This window comes from Haliotis cracherodii, unplaced genomic scaffold (assembly GCF_022045235.1).
Source record: "Haliotis cracherodii isolate W230 unplaced genomic scaffold, xgHalCrac1.p SCAF_2, whole genome shotgun sequence".
Taxonomy (NCBI): domain Eukaryota; kingdom Metazoa; phylum Mollusca; class Gastropoda; order Lepetellida; family Haliotidae; genus Haliotis; species Haliotis cracherodii.
In genome coordinates this window covers 7978624-7999385 of record NW_027266275.1, presented here as the reverse complement: position 1 = coordinate 7999385, position 20762 = coordinate 7978624, and the positions used below count along the sequence as shown (strand labels likewise).

The 20762-nt window shown below is 37.2% G+C and overlaps 2 protein-coding genes across 2 annotated transcripts; one reads left to right on the top strand and one right to left on the bottom strand.

The window, feature by feature from the left end:
• The first annotated feature begins 1615 nt into the window (after positions 1-1615).
• LOC139469574 (mucin-22-like) lies at positions 1616-4153 on the top strand. The gene has a single exon (XM_071251772.1). The coding sequence runs from the start codon at positions 1616-1618 to the stop codon at positions 4151-4153; it is 2538 nt and encodes an 845-aa protein (XP_071107873.1).
• A 7270-nt stretch (positions 4154-11423) lies between these two features.
• Positions 11424-19350, bottom strand: LOC139468842 (uncharacterized). The gene is made up of 5 exons (XM_071250977.1): positions 19199-19350; positions 18995-19072; positions 12582-12638; positions 11930-12187; positions 11424-11724 (listed from the first exon to the last, which is right to left on the bottom strand). Exons 1-4 carry the CDS (start codon positions 19200-19202, stop codon positions 11982-11984), a joined length of 345 nt encoding a protein of 114 aa, XP_071107078.1. The 5' UTR covers positions 19203-19350; the 3' UTR covers positions 11424-11724; positions 11930-11981.
• Positions 19351-20762: the final 1412 nt, after the last annotated feature.

The following is a 20762-nucleotide window of genomic DNA, read 5'->3' as shown; positions in this document are numbered from 1 at the left end:
TGCAGTGGTCGTTCTGATCGCCTCTCCTTGAAAGTCTGGGCCGATTTGATAAGGCACTTCGTTTGGCTGACACTCATTTCTGTACCGTCCAGCAGTACAGAACCATCAACAAAATCAACACGATTGAGGCAATAGCGAGGTTTGTGGGATCTATTGTCTGACATGATTCGTCTTGTGAGGGCGTTACTACCGTGAATTTCTTGTTTCGTATAATCAACAACACCAAAAGAATATGAAAGGACGGGTACAGCATAAGTATTTGTGGCTTTAATTTCATTGCGAGCGTTCCGCGCCGAACTCCAGGTATCCAGGTACTATTATCTGCTCAAATGCGAATTTGTTCCCCGACAAGTTTGCATTCCAGTTATCATTCTCAACTCCCTTGGGAGTATACAACTCAAGCTGAGTTTTTACATTCACGTCACATATAGAATACCCATTCCCTGCTGGGTGAACAGAGGCAGAAATGTGGCTGCGGCGTAAAATAATGCTCACTCACTCTTTCAGCATTACGCTCTGTATGACAACATGTAACTATTTCTTAACAGCTTATTTCAGTTGAATATATCAGAGGATCTACTGATATACAGAAGCAGTGGGAGTCTTGTTGGGATGTGTTCGCAGGCAGAGACATCGGACAGAATCAATAGCAGCGCCATGTATTTGCCACGTAATTTCATAATTGGACGATAAGTTAATCAACACACAAATAGAACGGGGATTGATTAGATATATTTGTAAGATATCACATGTACATAGTGTAGGCGGTCGGTGCCATTACAAAAATCATTAGTTCCACAGCACCGCGGGGAGTTTCCGCAAGGTGTCAGGAGAATTAACAGGGAAAGACTTGGCTTTCATTTACAAAAAAATCGTTGCCAAAAAAACCGATAGTTAACTCAATTAAGCATGTATTTCAAAGCGGCACTTCATTAACAAGCCCAAAATCAGAAGATGACACAGCATGAATGATGTCATGCCTGCAACATCTTTACTTTTACATCCGAATTGCCAAGCCATATCTAATTATGATAGTTAGAAAATAATCTGTAATCTGAGAATATAATGTTGTAAGATGGTCCGGCTCGCTGACTTCGCTGATATATGTCATCGTATCACAATTGCGTATATCGATGCTCATGATGTCAATCACTGCACTGTCTGGTCCAGACTCGATTATTTACAGTTCGCTTTTATACAGCTGGACTATTGCTAATTGAGGCGTTAAACAACAAACAAACAATTTTTTAATGGAATAAGTGTGGGTTTGGTAAGGACAGTTACCTCCAAACTTAAGTTTTCGATCTAATCGCTTATTTGGATCGGGTGGTAACACTCAGTGATTTGCTTGATAGTGTGTCACAGTAGTCCAACGGGTGGTACGTTGCTCATTAAATCAATCACTGGTTTGTCTGAACAGATTCAATTATTTACTGGCTGCCTTGGTATAGCTAGAATGTTCCTGACAACGGCGTGTAACAACACACACAGAAACATGACTACCTGTCTGGCCTAGGTACAGTTCAGATACAAAAAAGAGCACAGTGGACCAGGATGGACAATTTGTTGTGTTAAAACCTGAGGGAACTTTTCTACCCGTATTTTCACGCCTCACATGGTTATTGTGCATGACGAAACTGTGAACATAGAAACGCAGCACGTTGTCACTGTGCATGAAGACGCAATGAACACAGAAATGACTCACGTTGTCACTGTGCATGAAGAAGCTATGAACACAGAAATGACTCACGTTGTCACTGTGCATGAAGACGCAATCAACACAGAAATGACTCACGTTGTCACTGTGCATGAAGGCGCAATGAACACAGAAATGACTCACGTTGTCACTGTGCATGAAGAAGCTATGAAAACAGAAATGACACACGTTGTCACTGTGCATGAAGACGCAATGAACACAGAAATGACTCACGTTGTCACTGTGCATGAAGACGCTATGAACACAGAAATGACTCACGTTGTCACTGTGCATGAAGAAGCTATGAACACAGAAATGACACACGTTGTCACTGTGCATGAAGGCGCAATGAACACAGAAATGACTCACGTTGTCACTGTGCCCGAAGAAGCTATGAACACAGAAATGATCCACGTTGTCACTGTGCATGAAGAAGCTATGAACACAGAAATGACACACGTTGTCACTGTGCATGAAGAAGCTATGAACACAGAAATGACTCACGTTGTCACTGTGCATGAAGAAGCTATGAACACAGAAATGACTCACGTTGTCACTGTGCATGAAGGCGCAATGAACACAGAAATGACTCACGTTGTCACTGTGCATGAAGACGCAATGAACACAGAAATGACTCACGTTGTCACTCTGCATGAAGACGCAATGAACACAGAAATGATTCACGTTGTCACTGTGCATGAAGAAGCTATGAACACAAAAATGACTCACGTTGCCAGTGTGCATGAAGACGCAATGAGCACTGAAATGACTCACGTTGTCACTGTGCATAAAGACGCAATGAACACAGAAATGACTCACGTTGTCACTGTGCATGAAGAAGCTATGAACAAAGAAATGACTCACGTTGTCACTGTGCATGAAGAAGCTATGAACACAGAAATGACACACGTTGTCACTGTGCATGAAGACGCAATGAACACAGAAATGACACACGTTGTCACTGTGCATGAAGACGCAATGAACACAGAAATGACTCACGTTGTCACTGTGCATGAAGGCGCAATGAATACAGAAATGACTCACGTTGTCACTGGCCATGAAGACGCAATGAACACAGAAATGACACACGTTGTCACTGGCCATGAAGAAACTATGAACACAGAAATGACTCTCCTTGTCACTGTGCATGAAGAAACTATAAACACAGAAATGACACACGTTGTCACTGTGCATGAAGAAGCTATGAACACAGAAATGACTCACGTTGTCACTGTGCATGAATACGCAATGAACACAGAAATGACTCACGTTGTCACTGTGCATGAAGAAGCTATGAACACAGAAATGACTCACGTTGTCACTGTGCATGAAGAAGCTGTGAACACAGAAATGACTCACGTTGTCACTGTGCATGAAGAAGCTATGAACACAGAAATGACTCACGTTGTCACTGTGCATGAAGAAGCTATGAACACAGAAATGACTCACGTTGTCATTGTGCATGAAGAAACTATGAACACAGAAATGACTCACGTTGTCACTGTGCATGAAGAAGCTATGAAAACAGAAATGACACACGTTGTCACTGTGCATGAAGAAGCTATGAACACAGAAATGACTCACGTTGTCACTGTGCATGAAGACGCAATGAACACAGAAATGACACACGTTGTCACTGTGCATGAAGAAGCTATGAACACAGAAATGACTCACGTTGTCACTGTGCATGAAGAAGCTATGAACACAGAAATGACTCACGTTGTCACTGTGCATGAAGAAGCTATGAACACAGATATGACTCACGTTGTCACTGTGCATGAAGAAGCTATGAACACAGAAATGACTCACGTTGTCACTGTGCATGAAGACGCAATGAACACAGAAATGACTCACGTTGTCACTGTGCATGAAGAAGCTATGAACACAGAAATGACTCACGTTGTCACTGTGCATGAAGACGCAATGAACACAGAAATGACTCATCTTGTTACTGTGCATGAAGAAACTATAAACACAGAAATGACTCACGTTGTCACTGTGCAGGAAGACGCAATGAACAGAGAAATGACACACGTTGTCACTGTGCAGGAAGACGCAATGAACACAGAAATGACTCACGTTGTCACTGTGCATGAAGAAGCTATGAACACAGAAATGACTCACGTTGTCACTGTGCATGAAGAAGCTATGAAACCAGAAATGACACACGTTGTCACTGTGCATGAAGAAGCTATGAACACAGAAATGACACACGTTGTCACTGTGCATGAAGAAGCTATGAACACAGAAATGACTCACGTTGTCACTGTGCATGAAGAGGCTATGAACACAGAAATGACTCACGTTGTTACTGTGCATGAAGAAACTATAAACACAGAAATGACTCACGTTGTCACTGTGCATGAAGAAGCTATGAACACAGAAATGACTCTCCTTGTTACTGTGCATGAAGAAACTATAAACACAGAAACACCTCACATTGTTGACGATCATTAAGTTTTCTGTGACTAAAGATAGGCCAAATATTATTATTTATTATGTTAATGCCATTTCATAATGTTATACGGTTTATGTGAAATATTTAACTGGCATACACTCAACAGAAATAAATGCGACAAGACCATCACAAGAAATCCCTGCAGAAAACATTATTTGGTGTTCATCAATACAATTAAGTGGCAATGTTCATATTCTTTGATGATGTAATTTAATTAGAAAGCGTGATTACATACGTCCAATAGCTCTTCGCAGTTTGATAAACACACTAATCTTGATCAAACTTAAATATGGTTATCTTTTAAATGTCCACTGAAAATAAACATATTAAAATTCAGCTTCAAAACCCATACAACTGAGGATTTTGTTCACAGAATTTACGGATACTCCAGTGCGAGCGCCCCCCTTTAACCCGGATAATCAAGATTTCTTTTTTTAAACTTAAGCATCAATTTACAGGATGTTTATATCATTCCTAAAATTATAGCACAGCAGAGGATGAAATCAAAGCGAAAGATGTGTCATTTCAAGTCATCTGTTGAATTTGTTTTGAGCAAGATTACTAGACTAACATGTTTCACTGAATATCACCTGAACGCAAAAATAGTTCTCGTGAGGACGTTTTGACCCTATTTGCTTCAGAACGATTTGCATGTGTATATCTAGTCAAAACCCTGGGAGACTTCGGATTACCATCAGACAACATATGTGAACTGCGAGTTTCGTGTTCTTTTTATATGTGAGAAATATAAAAAGTTGAGATCACAGTTTCTATCTAATTTAGATTTTACACACAAAGACAATCAATGAAAGATCAATTTGTTGAATTCGACCAATGAACATGTTATCAAACCTTTAGCAATGTATTAAAAACATGTTTTTAGACTCAGGTGAATATATATTATGCTCTGCTCAAGATCACGTTGATTTTCATGTATCTGTTAAAACTGAACTGTAAAGAATAAACTGTCTGTCTGTCTGTCTGTCTGTCTGTGTACTGCAGTGACGTTTCCAATGTGGACAATGCTTCGACGGTCGAGATAATTGTACCTGATAAATTAGAACATCAAATAATTGTGATCTAGAGGTGACGAGCGAGATGGTTGAATATTGTTCAGAAATAAAGTGTTACCGATCATATTCAGGCAGAGAAGGATTTCCAGTACCAGTCCATGGTACATATCGCTCTTTATTCATTCTGAAAAGAATCAAAATTGTATAATGTTACATAAACGCATCAGCGTGGTAATGAATCTGGGAGACTCTCCTCACTACTATTAGATATACGGACGTTATGTACCAGAGGTACCAATTGAACTTGGTCTTTTTCCAAATAATTTTTTTCTAATTTACAACAAATTTGATGTATCTTTTGACTTGTCGATAATGATAAAATGAAGGAGGCATGGATTGTTTGGGGCGTGATGTTTCTGTTGATCAGATCTCCCAATAACCAAGACGCATCCGGGTAAACTTGTACTTCCCAGTGCATTTGACTCTCGTTGGATAGACCCCGATCGATGAGAGAAACCAGTTAAATATTGACTAGGTCTCAGGGGAATCCCTCTATATTTATCATCATTAGATTTCTAATAACTAGAATCGTTCGAGTAGAAATTGCAGATCAGTGGATATATATGCTGGGTCCCCTGAAATACTTTTCATGGACAGTTGATCGTTGACTGGACTGGAAGCGTGCATTTTACTGCTCGCATTTGTATTGACTAAACTAGGTGTATGATGATTCATCGAATTTTCGATGCATCGCGATAGTTTGTGCCTCCTAGGTATCTTGTATCGATACAACGCAATATATAAGTTAATGTTTACGCCTGTAATATATCTAATGGCAATATTGATAATTGTATAAAAATTAAGTTACTTTATTATTAATTTGCTCAAATCAAGTTAAAATGTTTTGATTTAGTTTCTTTTGAATCCCGTTAATGGCGGATGATGGCTCTAGTAACAGTGCTCATCAACACCCAACTTCCCACTCTACGGTACATTGTATACCCGGGCATGCCTAGGGAATGATGCTAAAATATTAGGATGTTCAGATTGTTCAGTCTCTATTGGAAAATTATATGATTCTTATGGCTACTCAATAAAAGTATGCAAATAACATACACAGACACATGCCACATAAACTGGGATTAAAAGTACGACTTGTGTTCTCAAACAGGTCCCATTATAATTCTGGAAACCAATTTGTCCAGAAATACCCTGGGTGCTGTGGCCAGTCTCGGACAGAGGTATTTACAAAATTCAACATCCAATTTTTATGTAATATGGAATTTTTTAAATTCGAAACTTAAACTATGTCTTCCAAGGGCAGGACTTAGATTAAGATCAATGTGAGTAATTATAGTTGCATCTATGTCACGCGAATGTACCAGCAGCTTATACTCATGACTAATTTTCGTGTACTAAGGGGATAAAATGGAAAAAAATGTATCGAAAACTCAAAACTTAAACTGTATCGTCCATGGGTAGGCCTTAGATTAAGATCAGTGTGAGCAATAATATTTGCATCTATGTCACGCGAATGTACCAGCAGCTTATACTCATGACTAATTTTCGTGTACTAAGGGGATCAAATGGAAAAAAATGTATCGAAAACTCAAAACTTAAACTGTATCGCCCATGGGTAGGCCTTAGATTAAGATCAGTGTGAGCAATAATATTTGCATCTATGTCACGCGAATGTACCAGCAGCTTATACTCATGACTAATTTCATGTACTAAGGGGATAAAATGGAAAAAAATGTATCGAAAACTCAAAACTTAAACTGTATCGTCCATGGGTAGGCCTTAGATTAAGATCAGTGTGAGCAATAATATTTGCATCTATGTCACGCGAATGTACCAGCAGCTTATACTCATGACTAATTTTCGTGTACTAAGGGGATCAAATGGAAAAAAATGTATCGAAAACTCAAAACTTAAACTGTATCGCCCATGGGTAGGCCTTAGATTAAGATCAGTGTGAGCAATAATATTTGCATCTATGTCACGCGAATGTACCAGCAGCTTATACTCATGACTAATTTTCGTGTACTAAGGGGATCAAATGGAAAAAAATGTATCGAAAACTCAAAACTTAAACTGTATCGCCCATGGGTAGGCCTTAGATTAAGATCAGTGTGAGCAATAATATTTGCATCTATGTCACGCGAATGTACCAGCAGCTTATACTCATGACTAATTTTCGTGCACTAAGGGGATTAAATGAAAAACAAATATATCGCAAACTCAAAACTTTATCATCCATGGGAATGGCCTTAGATTAAGATCAGTGTGAGTAATAATATTTGCATCTGTGTTATACGTACAAATGTATGTACCAGCAGCTTATACACATGACTAATTTTCATGTACTAAGGGAAGTCTTGCTTGACGACGGTATAAGGATTTATACCGAAACGTCGCCTTTACACTATCAACTAAGTTGTGTCTACTTTCTAATCCGTAAGTAACTTTTAATTTATGCCTATCCAAGAATTAATGACAGATGTTGTCGCCGATAACATCTGTAAAGGGGGAGAACGCAATTACAGTTATCAGATTATCATTAGACCTCAATTGCATTGCAAAAGTTAAAATTAGATGTACAAGTAAGATTAAAATGAGTCAAAGGGCGGATTTTAAAGGCTTTTAAGGAGCCTTTTTCATTTGACTGTAAATCGACAAGATATGTCCATTCCATCTTTGTACCAGATTCCAAAGCGCCATAATAATATGTACAATGAGCGATCAAACCAGGGACAAAAGTAAGTATACCGTGTCTTTCTTTAAAGTAATTAAATACTGAAAAACCTGTTGTCACATTTGATTATGTCTATTTAACCATCACTCATTACTGCAACAGTTTGTTGAAAATCGTAATCTTTGGCTGGGTAATTTTGAGTCAAAATAGATTGGTTAAAAAAAGACGGGTAAAAATGAATTTGCAACACCTACCGTGTTTGAAATATTGTACGTTCGTGCAAAGTTATTGACTTTCAAACATAGAATGTTTAACATACTAATATCAGCAGTTGTGTATGATGCAAAAACAGTTTTTAAATATTTAAATCAAATAAAAACATTTAAATAAAACCACATAGAAGTATTCTTCGAGGGCTGACTAAGCGCCAGTATAGCTCATTTTTTGGATATAATATCGGTACCTTAAGATATATTCAATTGAAAACAAACATATGATACAATCAACTGAGAGGTATAGTTTCTTTTGTTCGTCAGTCTATATTGCAGGTCCGGCAAATATACCACAAAACCCCTGTCTAAATGATTAACTATAAACGACTTTTCTATATATGTCGAGAAACGTATTCAAAAGTTCAAAATATTGGATTATTGCCTGCTACACACAATTATCTCGGACGCCAACGTAAGGGAAGACTTCATTTATTGATTTATGGGGCATTTGTCTGAACCAAGTTCAGTTCTGTTAAAACATCTGATTTCTCGACTTTGTCCAACTCTATGCGACATGGTAAACTTAAGGAAACCCTTCATTCCTGGATCCATGGGGCTTTTTGTTACACAACGTGGTGAGCAAAGATGTATCTATCTTGAAATGTTCAGGACAATTTCTCAAAATTGAAAGCAATCCCTTCAGAGGTTTACTGACAAAAATATATATAAATTGCTGGACGTCCTCATTAATAACGTCTATGCGGAAGTTTGGGATCGGACAATCAGGCAAGACGTAGGTCACCAACTGCGCTCACCTTCTTGCACATCTGTTTCATCATGCACATGAATCAGAAACCACAGGAATTTGACCAGGAAGTTTAGATTTAGCTTCAGATTTATTGATGAGCTGGTATCGTTCAATATGGTCAAACAGACAAATCCCTTTCACTGATAACATCTGTGTGGAAGTTTGGGATCGGGCAAGACGTTGGCAACCTCAAGGTCACCAACTGCGCTCATCTTCTTGCTCATCTGTTTCTTCATGCATATGAATCAGAAACCACAGGAATTTGACCAGGAAGTTTAGATTTAGCTTCAGATTTATTGATGAGCTGGTATCGTTCAATATGGTCAAACAGACAAATCCCTTTCACTGATAACATCTGTGTGGAAGTTTGGGATCGGGCAAGACGTTGGCAACCTCAAGGTCACCAACTGCGCTCATCTTCTTGCTCATCTGTTTCTTCATGCATATGAATCAGAAACAACAGGAATTTGACCAGGAAGTTTAGATTTAGCTTCAGATTTATTGATGAGTGAGTGAGTGAGTTGGGTTTAACGCCGCTTTTAACATTATTCCAGTTATATCACGGCGTGTCAGCTTAATGTGGGAGGAAAGCCTGAAGTGATGCAGGTCTCAGACGTTTACCACTTCAGTGAAACCCACGAGCACGGGTATGGTGCTGACAAACCTAGAAACATAATCGGGACGAACCGGGATTCGAACCCACAATCATAGGTTTCTGGCGTGCCCAAGGGACGCAACTCTGCACAGCGAATCGCGGCGCCTTAGACGACTGGGCCACCCGTGCCCTCTGATTTATTGATGAACTGGTATCGTTCAATAATGGTCAAACAGACAAATCCCTTTCACTGACTTACCCACCTGAACTAGAAATAAAATAGATCAGTGAAGTCGCCTCAGTTTCCTAATTAGATCTATGCATAAAGATTCAGAGTGACAACAAACGCTCCACAAGACTGTATGACGACAGGAGAGAGGACTTCAACTCTCCAATAGTCAAATTTCGAGGTGCACTCGGATGTGCTCTTTCTACGAAGATTTCAACAGTGTCATACGACTTTAGCTAAAACCATTGTTTGGTCTGGCGCCCTCCGCCGTGATATCGCTGGACTATTTATGAATGTGTTAAGGGCAGCGTAAAGACATATTCACTCACTACTGACTTTGTGCTAATTCAGGGCACATATGATGCTTAGTTCACTAATGTTCAAAATGTGTATGGTCAGCACATATAACGCCGCTATCATTAGTATGATCATGGTTAATATACTAGAGATTCAGATCTTCTACAGCTGCTGCTACTGTTACAGCAATTTACATTTGACATCAAGGAATATTTATGATTTTCGTTTTGACACCACAATAAACAGAGCGTAAAGGATAAGATCAATCATCCTGCCATGTCATGGCGACATTACCAACTGTCCACCCACGCAACCATTTCTTGGCAATCTATTTCAGTTGATGACCTTTAACGCGTGTCAACTGATCAATTTATACAGAAGAGAGAGCTGTCATCTTGCGACGTGTACTCGGATGACTGTCTGTCCCGGACGTTTTTGGTTCTTTTGGTGAAGCGTTGGATGTGGATCGTTTCTTGTGCTGGCCGTCACTTGTTGTCTGGCCCAGGCTCGATTAACGACACTTCAGGTTTTGGTTAACTATTGCCTTGCCTTTGTAAGTATTTGTGATGGGTGTGTCAGGTTGGGAAGGATACGCCCAACTAATACCGAAAACACTGGGTATCATCACTATTTAAGGCAGGGCGGGACAACTTAGGAATGGCCAGGAGTCCGAACTTGACCACACAGAAGGAAGCGAGCTACAAAAACATGTTTTATATCATTGGAAAGATCTCAAGGAGACGAATCCAAATAATGTGTGTCCCAGTGTGTACACATGTTTACAAGCTCAAAAATTGGCTCAGAAAATGCATTACTGCAGAAATTTCTGGCAGAATTTTTTTTTTCTGCAGAAATTTCTGGCAGTATTTTTTTTTTCTACAGAAATTTCTGGCAGAATTTTTTTTTTTCTACAGAAATTTCTGGCAGAATTTTTTTCTGCAGTAATATTTAGCAGGATTGTTTAAATTCAGGAGAAATAAGGTTCTATCATTGGATAGTTTAATCTGGAGATGCTTTAAATGACCTTTTTCTACAGAAATTTCCGGCAGAATTTTTTTTTCTTAGGGAAATATCTGGCAGAATTTTTTTCTGCAGTAATATCAAGCATCAATCTTTGGAGAGTTTAAATTGAATTCAGCAATTGAATATATTTATCTTGGTATTATATTTACCAAATTTATCAGGAAAAGTTGACGTCAATTAAACAATGGAACAATAATATTATGTTGGCCTCATACCTTTGTATACTAGACAGATGCAAATCCTTGAACCTTGAGCTTACCGTATAATTATCTAAATTATTATGAGAATTTCAGTGACCATCTTCAATGGCCTTTTTACGACTTTGAAGTGTACAACATTAAAGGTGAATGTGATTCTCAAAAAATAAATTTCATAATTATTCCATGGGGCCAACCAAATATATAATCCCCTGTTGAAATTCAAAGAAACAACCTACATGTGATATACTGTACTTTGAAAGTAGGGTTAACTTCAGACATGGAAAAAAAAAGAACACAACCAAGATTTTACGATATAACTGCATATATTGTTTCATAAATTTCATTGTGCACATCTCATCTAATATATATATATGCAATCCTCGGCAATATCTTAGCCACATAGCTTAGACAAAAAATATGTACATTTCAGCAATACTTGCTGCTCCTTCATTATTGTTCTGATACTGACGCTCGTCTTCGGTGCTTTGTCAGAGTGATCTGAAAGTAATAAAATAAATGTAAAGAATATGAGAACATAATTAAAATCACAGTGCATCTATACAATAAAAGCAAAAATAGTAACCTCATGAAGTTGGGTTGTTTCTTTGCCCACATTACACATATTCTAAGTAACGCTGACTAACCCTAATATTACACATCACAATACATATTTCAAAAGAAATGCAATATTTATTGAAATTACCTTTGATTGTTTTTGCAGTTTTTCATTGTTCTTCTCTATTGCCTCTTGAACTTTAGTTGGGAGGGTTGTCGCTTCCTTTGGGGCAGGCATGAAGGGCTTGAAGTCTGATAGCTTGGTGGTGGGTGTCCGGATGTCCCCAATCTTGAAGGAGGGCATCGCGGGTTGTTGCAGGCTTCTGTCTAAGTTCCCTTGCAAATACACTAAACAGTTGATCCAAATCTTCATGCATGTGCCCCACCATGAGAAAGAAAGTTTCACCTGAAAATGGTATTTACATCAGTATTAGCACTATGAAAACAAATCAAATTGTACAAAACTTGTTTATTTACAGAATACTGATTTGAGTATTGAGAATATTGAGAGAAAAATCAATCTTATGCATTTTTCAAGTTTCAACATAGTGTGCAGATTCTTTTATACTGGGGATGAGCAATTGGACATGAAATGCTTTTGTTTCAAAACAATTCTAATGTGGTTTAAAATAATTTACATAAATTATAAAAATATTAACCACTGCTGTGATTTCAGCATTTACTTTGAATTGTATAGTATAGCCTCAAGGAATAAATACACAATACATGATATTGTATGTGGAATCATATACCAATAATTTCATTGATAACTATCTTCATGATAGCACTAAAAGTGATACCTTGGATTGCAGCGTCCACTTTTGACTGGCCGACAAAATCTTGCAGCTTTACTGGTCCTGGAAATGTCAAATAAATATTTGAACAATACATAAATTGCAACTTTAATGTAATTGGATAGTCATACAAATATGACAATTGCCAATTTCCATTCTCAGAAATCCACAATGCCTCCAAAATTAGACAAGCCTACCAGACAAACATCGAATTTATTCAACAGGCCCGTACCAAGCATTTAGCTAAGACAAAGATAAATTTCTATCCTTCTAAACGTGTGTTACAAATATAATGTACAAACAAATGTCTTGACATACATGGCACGATCCCATTACAAAACAAATCCCATTACATCCTTTACTAATAATACTGGACAAACTACAATAACATAACCCATATATGTGCACTGTGGATACTAAGCTCCATTGGTTTCTAAATAAGAATCTACATAACTCCCTACCAATAGGATATGTAGACAGTAATATATGTTTTGGTTTAGTTTTTTGTTTACAAAAATACTGTTGCTAGGATGCAGCAGTGAACTTATTGTTGTGTTTGTTTGCTTGTTTCTATAACAATATTCCAGCTATATGACAGCAGTCTGTAAATATTTGAGTTTTGACCAGTCCATCCAGGGACTGATATCTTGAGCATCAGGTTACGCAATTGGGATACGATGACACGCATCAACCTAGTCAGGGAGCCTGACCACCCGATCCCGTTAGTCGCCTCTTACAACAAGCATAGTTGCCTCTTATGGCAAGCATGGGTTGCTGAAGACCTTTTGTGATGCATGCCATATATATAGCTAATATTAGCAAATTCCATTCAGGAGTATACAATGAGCCACAGCGGGCAGCTAATTTTGGCTTATGGCACATGTAACTAGTACTTTGGGGGAACTTTTGTACTGAAAGTGTTGTTTCATTGGTTGCCATCAGTTACAGAGACACATGGACAAATTGACTTACTATGAAACTGGATGTAACATTTAATTAAATAACTTTGTGCAACATACTTCCTTATAATAATTATGGTTTCTTTTATTCACTGTGGCACATGAACACTCGCTCACCTGGAATGAGTGAGTGAGTTAGGTTAGATGCCGCTTTGAACAGTATTTCAGGTATATCACGGCGTGTCAACTTGATGTGGGAGGAAAGCCCAGTGTGATGTAGGTCTAAGACATTTACCACTGGTCAAACCCATGAGCATGTGTATGATGCTGAACCATGAACCGAACACCGAGGAGTAAGAAGTGAAAACACCCTTAATATTGGAAGAATTATTATGTCATTATAATGTGAAAAGGAACAAGTCATTATTTTGAGCAATAACAGAGTTATGGGTGAATTTCCAATTCAAGAAATTGGGGTTGTCAATCAGGTAAAGTTTCATTGTCCAGTGGTCTCTGAGAAGATTACTTGTATTGTGCAAAGAATTGCATTTTGAGAGAGTGCAAATTAAGGGCATGTAATGGTCAAAATATAAAACATTACGAAAACAGAATCTGTGATGATCCCCATTACAATCTCTACATACTGGATTTCATTAGAGCACTAAAATTACAGCACATGTATCACCTTTCAAATAAAAATGACTTTAGAAGTAATGGCCGTAAATAGCTTTATCAATATTGTTGTTATGGCATCAACACACTTGAAGTTTTGGAGAATATTTGTTCTAAATCTAAGACGGCTAAGTGGCAGTCAATTCCAATTCCATTTTTGATGAGTTGATTTCCCACAAATACTTGATGGAAATAACTTGATTCTGATTGGACAATCAGGTTATGAAATCACAATAATCCCCCTCTTATTAAAAAGGCTGTTTTGAAACGGAAACTAATATTTTATAAAGTCGTACTTTTTTACAGTCATTGTCTATAAGCATTTTAAAATATTTATATTTATAGGATACAACATGCAAAGTTTCACTACAATATTGAAAGGATGTGTGGCAATACATTTTGTGCAGAAAACCATAAAAATCTACAGAGAGAATGAATTTCAAGTTTTGAGGACAACAGAGGGCTTGACATTGGCACTTTTCATTTTCGAAATGTTACGTCATATCTTTTGTGTCACAGTGAGTGATATGTCATCCTAGTGGCTAGCTTAATTTTCTTTTGGGGTGCCCACTTCATGGTAGTTTTTGTGCTACATGCTTTCAATGCCTGACCTATGTGTAAACAAACTGTTTAAGCATATACAGCACCACTGTCGGTGATTTTGTTTGTTTGTTCACTTTCTTGTTTAACACTGCACTCCAACAATATTTCAGCTATATGACGGTGGTCTGTACAGAAGTCTGGACCAGACAATAAAGTGATTGACATCATGAACATCAATCTATGAATTGGGATATGTTGACAAGCATCAACCATGTCAATTAGCCTTACCACCCAATCCCGTTAGTCGCCTCTTACGACAAGCATAAACACAACATGTTTTTAATGTGGAGCACGGTTACCTGTAGATTTATCCATGCTTAATTTAAGATTTGAAACCTCATTCTCTGTTTTCGTTTCCAAGTTCAATTTAGTGCAGTTTACAGGTTACAAGAGAAACATTGAAAACACAGTATTTTTATCTCCTGATATACTGAATAAAATTGGTAGCATATATATAGGTATTAATAGAGTTAGATAAAGTGACAGTAACATGGGAATGATATTAATTTCAAGTCTAAAGACACTAGTTAGTCTGAAAATGTCATGTAATACTGAAAATGTCATGTTTTAATGAAAACTTGATTTTTAAACATTTTGATGATGCCATACAAAAAACATTCATAAACAAACATCTCACAAAACTGTGATGCAATAAGATCAGTGTCATGTATTTTCAAAATGGTATTCTATCATTAAGTATTGTGACAATGTCGTGCGCACTTAACATAAACTGTATGTTTTGGGCCATATTGTCAGTGCCCCAGCTGTAGTGTTCGGAACTGGTTGAAATTCACAACAAGAATGATGAATAAATCATACAACATTTGTCAAGATTAATCAAATTCTCTCAGATACATGTAGCCTATAGATCCTATAATTGCATCAGTGTTACAGTCGCGCTCGCATGTTGCTGTATATAAAAAAATTAAACCTTTGAGATATTAAAACAGTATTATCTCACGTAATTATTCCAAGCTGATGTAATTATTCCAACTTTTTTATTTCCAAGTGTATATTTTTAAATGATATTGAAGTTTAAACAATTGACATAAGAATCGCAAGTGTGTGGTTTTTTGTTGTTGCTTGAATGGGCAGTTAAAATAATAATGTGTGTGTGTGAGTGAGTATGGTTTAACGCCGCTTTTAGCAATATTCCAGCAATATCACGGCGGGGGACACCAGAAATGGGCTTCACACATTGTACCCATGTCGGGAATCGAACCCGGGTCTTCAGCGTGACGAGTGAACGCTTTAACCACTAGGCTACCCGAGCGCCCCTAAAATAATAATGTAAAAAGTATCCAGTTGGTTATTAAATTACATTCATTTTCCCTAAACCTATATCAGCAGTTATTGCTTTTGTATGACATAAGTAGAAATAAGTTATAATGTGTATTTTTATATAAAACATGAATTACCAATAAAAACATCATATTTGGAAGGCAATCTGCCATTAATATAATGTAAGTATCTTTTAGGGATCAGCAAACAGGGCAGACAAACATTAAGGATGTGCAGGGGCAACTTAAGATTAAAGATTTCTTGAAATGTTAATGGTTATCCAAAAATTTAATAAAGCATCATTTAAACATCTCTTTTATAGCACTGCTTGTGAAAAAGAATTATTGTTGATTTGTCTCACGATTTCACTACTGAAATTTTTTTTCGTGAATATCAACTTTGTCTTTCATGCATTGTACACATGCTTCCATAAAAAAACATTTTGTATAATAGAATGTTATGTTAATCATTATCAGATTTAACTCAAGAGTTACAAATATCTATTTAGATATTTATCTAGTTTACATAACCCTAACAATGACTACTGAATTTCTTCCATTTAAAATTCTTGTTATCATAAAACTTTAAAATAGGCACGTCAAGATAAGTCGTATTCTACATCTGAAATCAATGTTAGTGACGACACTTTAATAGACTTTTTAATGCATTTTACACTGATGGACAGTCATGAACATGATTTTTTGTCCGCTTACCTAAACTTACATTTAACCTAGCTGACAAACCCCTTGTGAAATAATAATATGAATACACTGAATGGTATGAATGACCTGACAAACATCAGACTATGTCTATTCATTGTCTTTTTCTTATGCATACTACTTTAGTATGCCAAACTTAAAACATGTAAACACAATATATCATATTAAAGTTAACAAGTAATGTAAAGTATGTTTTGAACTTGTGGCTAGTTCACTTACTTAATAATATTTGTATCAAAATGGATATTAAATTGAACTAAAACAGTAAAGACAAATAAACAGGCAGAGATAAAACACAACAGCAAAATGTGAGCCTTCATAAAAACAAACAGATGTGTGGATTTGAATCTCTCATAGTGCATGATCCCATCTGTATTACAACCACAATTTATGCCACGCAATTCTGTTATCGATGTGCTTTGTAATGACGATTTCGCGATTTTAAGAACGAATGATTCTGTCAAAGTACCTTAATCCTTATCCACATTCTGACTGGTGATCAATGATTCTTGTCAATGTTTTTGATAACCTTGTTACCTCAGGGAGCAAAAACATGTTATTATTTTCACAAGATTATTCCTGTTTCACAAAATTTTGGTTGAAAAACTATGTACCAAGGATGATGATTTGTGAGATTTGAGAATAGATGCCTTGAACATGAATAAATCCTAAGTTATGTTTTAAGACACTTTGTCCCCAAAAGAGTTACCAGGTACATATGATCTGACACTCCCAACCTTTCGTAAGCACAACATTCAACTTTTGGCTTTTGCATAGAGAATGGAGTCTATTCATATACGTATGTGAAGGTTTTGCCTTATTGTATCAACAAGTTATTTCAATGAAAATTAATAATGTTTAACTTGTTTGTAAATTGATGAGAAATAAGTTAGGTTTATTATGCAGATAGCAAATGTGTGCTTGGTAGTAATAATGAAACAATAGTTAAAAAAAATACATTCATTGATACTGTGTATGTGCAATAGCACTAATTACTTTCAGCATGTGATACTGTGTTATCATACACGACCATATCAGACAACCCATTCACCTGTAATCAGACAACCCATTCACCTGTAATCAGACGTGACACACCTGCTTGTCAGGGCCCCTTCACGTTCTTATTACATAGGAATTAGCAATCAATGCTGTCAACCTATTTGTATGTTATGATTACTGCTCCTGTGATAATATGACATATCGTTTTATAATAAAAATGTATGATGCATGTTTGGGTAACCTAAAATATACAGTTGTGACTCATCACTAACATAGCCCCACACGCACCAGAAAACATTGGATCAACGATAAAGTTGTGAGTCTTGAATGAGTGAGTTTGGTTTAACACCGCTTTTAACAGTATTCCAGTTATATCGTGTCGTGTCAGCTTAATGTGGGAGGAAAGCCACGAGCACAGATATGGTGCTGACAACCTAGAAACATTGGACGAACCGGGATTCCAACCATAGGTTTCTGGCGTGCCCAAGGGACACAACTTTGCAGGGTGAATTGCAATGCCTTAGACTACTGGTAGTGTCTGTATATAATTAGTATCAGGTCTTATCCATAATACTCCTTGTCAAACCCTTACGTTTATTGAATTTTGTTTTCATGCTAAATTCGGTTCCATTTTGAAGGTCACTTTTACATGTATCCAGTTGGAAACAGCAATTATTAATATAGATCTTGCATTATTCCAGGTCTTTTAGAAATTCGATATCGACATGTCCTATAAAAAACAAAGAAAGGATTCTATCACTAGGATCACTCGACAGTGTGTCTCGTAAACTTGCCTAGCCCCACGCCTACTGTGTAAGCACCACAGAGTAGCCCGAGCGACCCACCAACTCACACCCTAATTAAGTCATGGCCTTGCCGGCAACGAGGGCAACACTTACCTGGTATACTACGTACGTAACACCAATATAATGTCACGTGAAGCCATATATAGGCTACACAATCCGCGTACTTTCACAGAGCCCTTGCTCTTCGGCTCTTCCTTTCCTAGCTCATGTTGAAATTTTGATAAAAATCATGCATCGTGCTTAGATTCCGAAACGAAATTTAAATTGGCAACACCACCGGTGATGGTAAAAACACCCAGCGAAACGCAAGACCGATGGAGTACCTCACCCCTACATTCGCCTGACATGTTTATTTTCGCGTTCGTAGCTCAACTCTATCTGATATTGCTGATGCAATAAATGAACTATATTTAACCATATTGCACATAAACATTACTTACCAATTTCAGTGCTTTTCTTTTTGGGCAGATTTCTTGAAGAAAGGTGTCTGTCTTGACTGTTGATGAGGTTTGTAATATCTGTAATGGGTAGCAACATGTTCGATGAATATGTTCATAAAGAAACCATGATACAAACAGAAGGCCAACGTTATTCAAGATATATACAGTGTTTGGTGTACAAAAATAGAATAAAATGCTTCTTACCCATGATAACGTTGTTGAAGCAGAGCTGGTGAACCCTGCTTAGGCATCCAGAGCTTCTCACTGCGACCAGAACTTGGGTTTTCGATGTGATTTACCTACTTGTTGAATAGTTATCGTTTGACCGCCTGACTGAACGTTCTCGAAGATTTAACGATACGTAATTAGGGTTAAACTTACTTACTTTGGAGATTTAACGTGCGCTTTTCGACTGATGCGTATTTCGCACACGGTAGGGTTAAATCTTTATACACCATTTTTATGGTCGGGCGTCCACGGCTGATTGGTTTTGCAAATCAAACACAAGGGTGTATATCACGCCCCCTTGAGTGTTCACTGGGTGGTCACGTAGTCTGTTGTAAGGTTTGGCACCAGCATCTCAGGTTACAATTTGATATTAATTCAAGTAATCCACTGATAATGTACATAGGTAGTTATCCTAATTACATTGAGTTTTGTCCGACAAGGAGCGAGTTTACTCTTTTTTTAGACATAGACTTTGTAACAGGCTCTTCCCCTGGAAAAACATATATTGTAAATAAATATTTTGCCGTTTCCATCAACCTTAACACGTGATGTTCTATAACTGTTGTCTTGTACACTATCCATAGTGTAAGTCAGCTCGAGGAATTTTCATATAGTATTATCATTAATCAACATATCCTATGCAACAGTTATGTTGCTATCCGGACAAAACTATTTCAACATTCTATATTGTATCGCAAATGTAAACGAATAGTTTTTATTATAAATACAAACCTACATGTTAAGCGGTAATACCAATCACGCATTAAATAACATATATGAACAACTGTCGGATTATAAAGTCTCACGTCGGTTCCTCCGTGCAACTTCATGCCTGACTTACATTCATATTGTTCTTTCAACACACTTACGCTTCTCCAAATTTAGAAAGAAGCTGTGTACACAGTGTTCTTGCGAGTTACATTTACGCGTCCGGTTTGGCGGCAACTTCAAAGAGTGGACAAATGGTTGCTCCTTCAGGTAGCTATAATTACCCTCTCTATAATGCAATATCGTATTATCCATTTGTAATGAATGGTAGTAACACTTGATTGGATTGGATTCAGTTAAATCTACATTTCTCAGGGTCTCTAACATCGAGATTTGAAATATCTTTCATGTAAATACCTTCTTTGTCTTGTGACTTGTATATATTCGTGTATATTCAGAATAGTACCTTCGCATTCCTGAAAAGTCTTTGCACAATGGCACAAGCAACGTGGTCTCTTTCTGTGAAAAATAGCACTCTTTATTTCAGCCACAGCAAAGATCCCGAACCACGCGCAGTCAGCAATGTTACGTCTGGTTACCGTCTTGCAGTTACGATACAGGTAAGTCGTCAAAATATTTATTGTTTTATTTCTGGATACGCCGACCCTAGAACGTGGAAATATACAATTTAAATGTGTGGCTTTGCTGACATGCGAAACGCGTTTTGTAAGAGTCTAAGTGTAGCGTATTTATTTCTACCAATTTTGATAAAAGATACGCAAACAAACTAATCTGAAAAGGAGATAGATCCATCTCCTGTGGTTTTATTATG

Coding starts and splice junctions, on each gene's coding strand:
- LOC139469574 (XM_071251772.1), top strand. CDS start 1,616: ATGGTTATTGTGCATGACGAAACTGTGAACATAGAAACGCAGCACGTT.
- LOC139468842 (XM_071250977.1), bottom strand. Junction 12,639..18,994: donor AAAGAAAAGCACTGAAATTG/GTAAGTAATGTT, acceptor TGACATTTCCAG/GACCAGTAAAGCTGCAAGAT. Junction 12,188..12,581: donor AGTGGACGCTGCAATCCAAG/GTATCACTTTTA, acceptor TACCATTTTCAG/GTGAAACTTTCTTTCTCATG.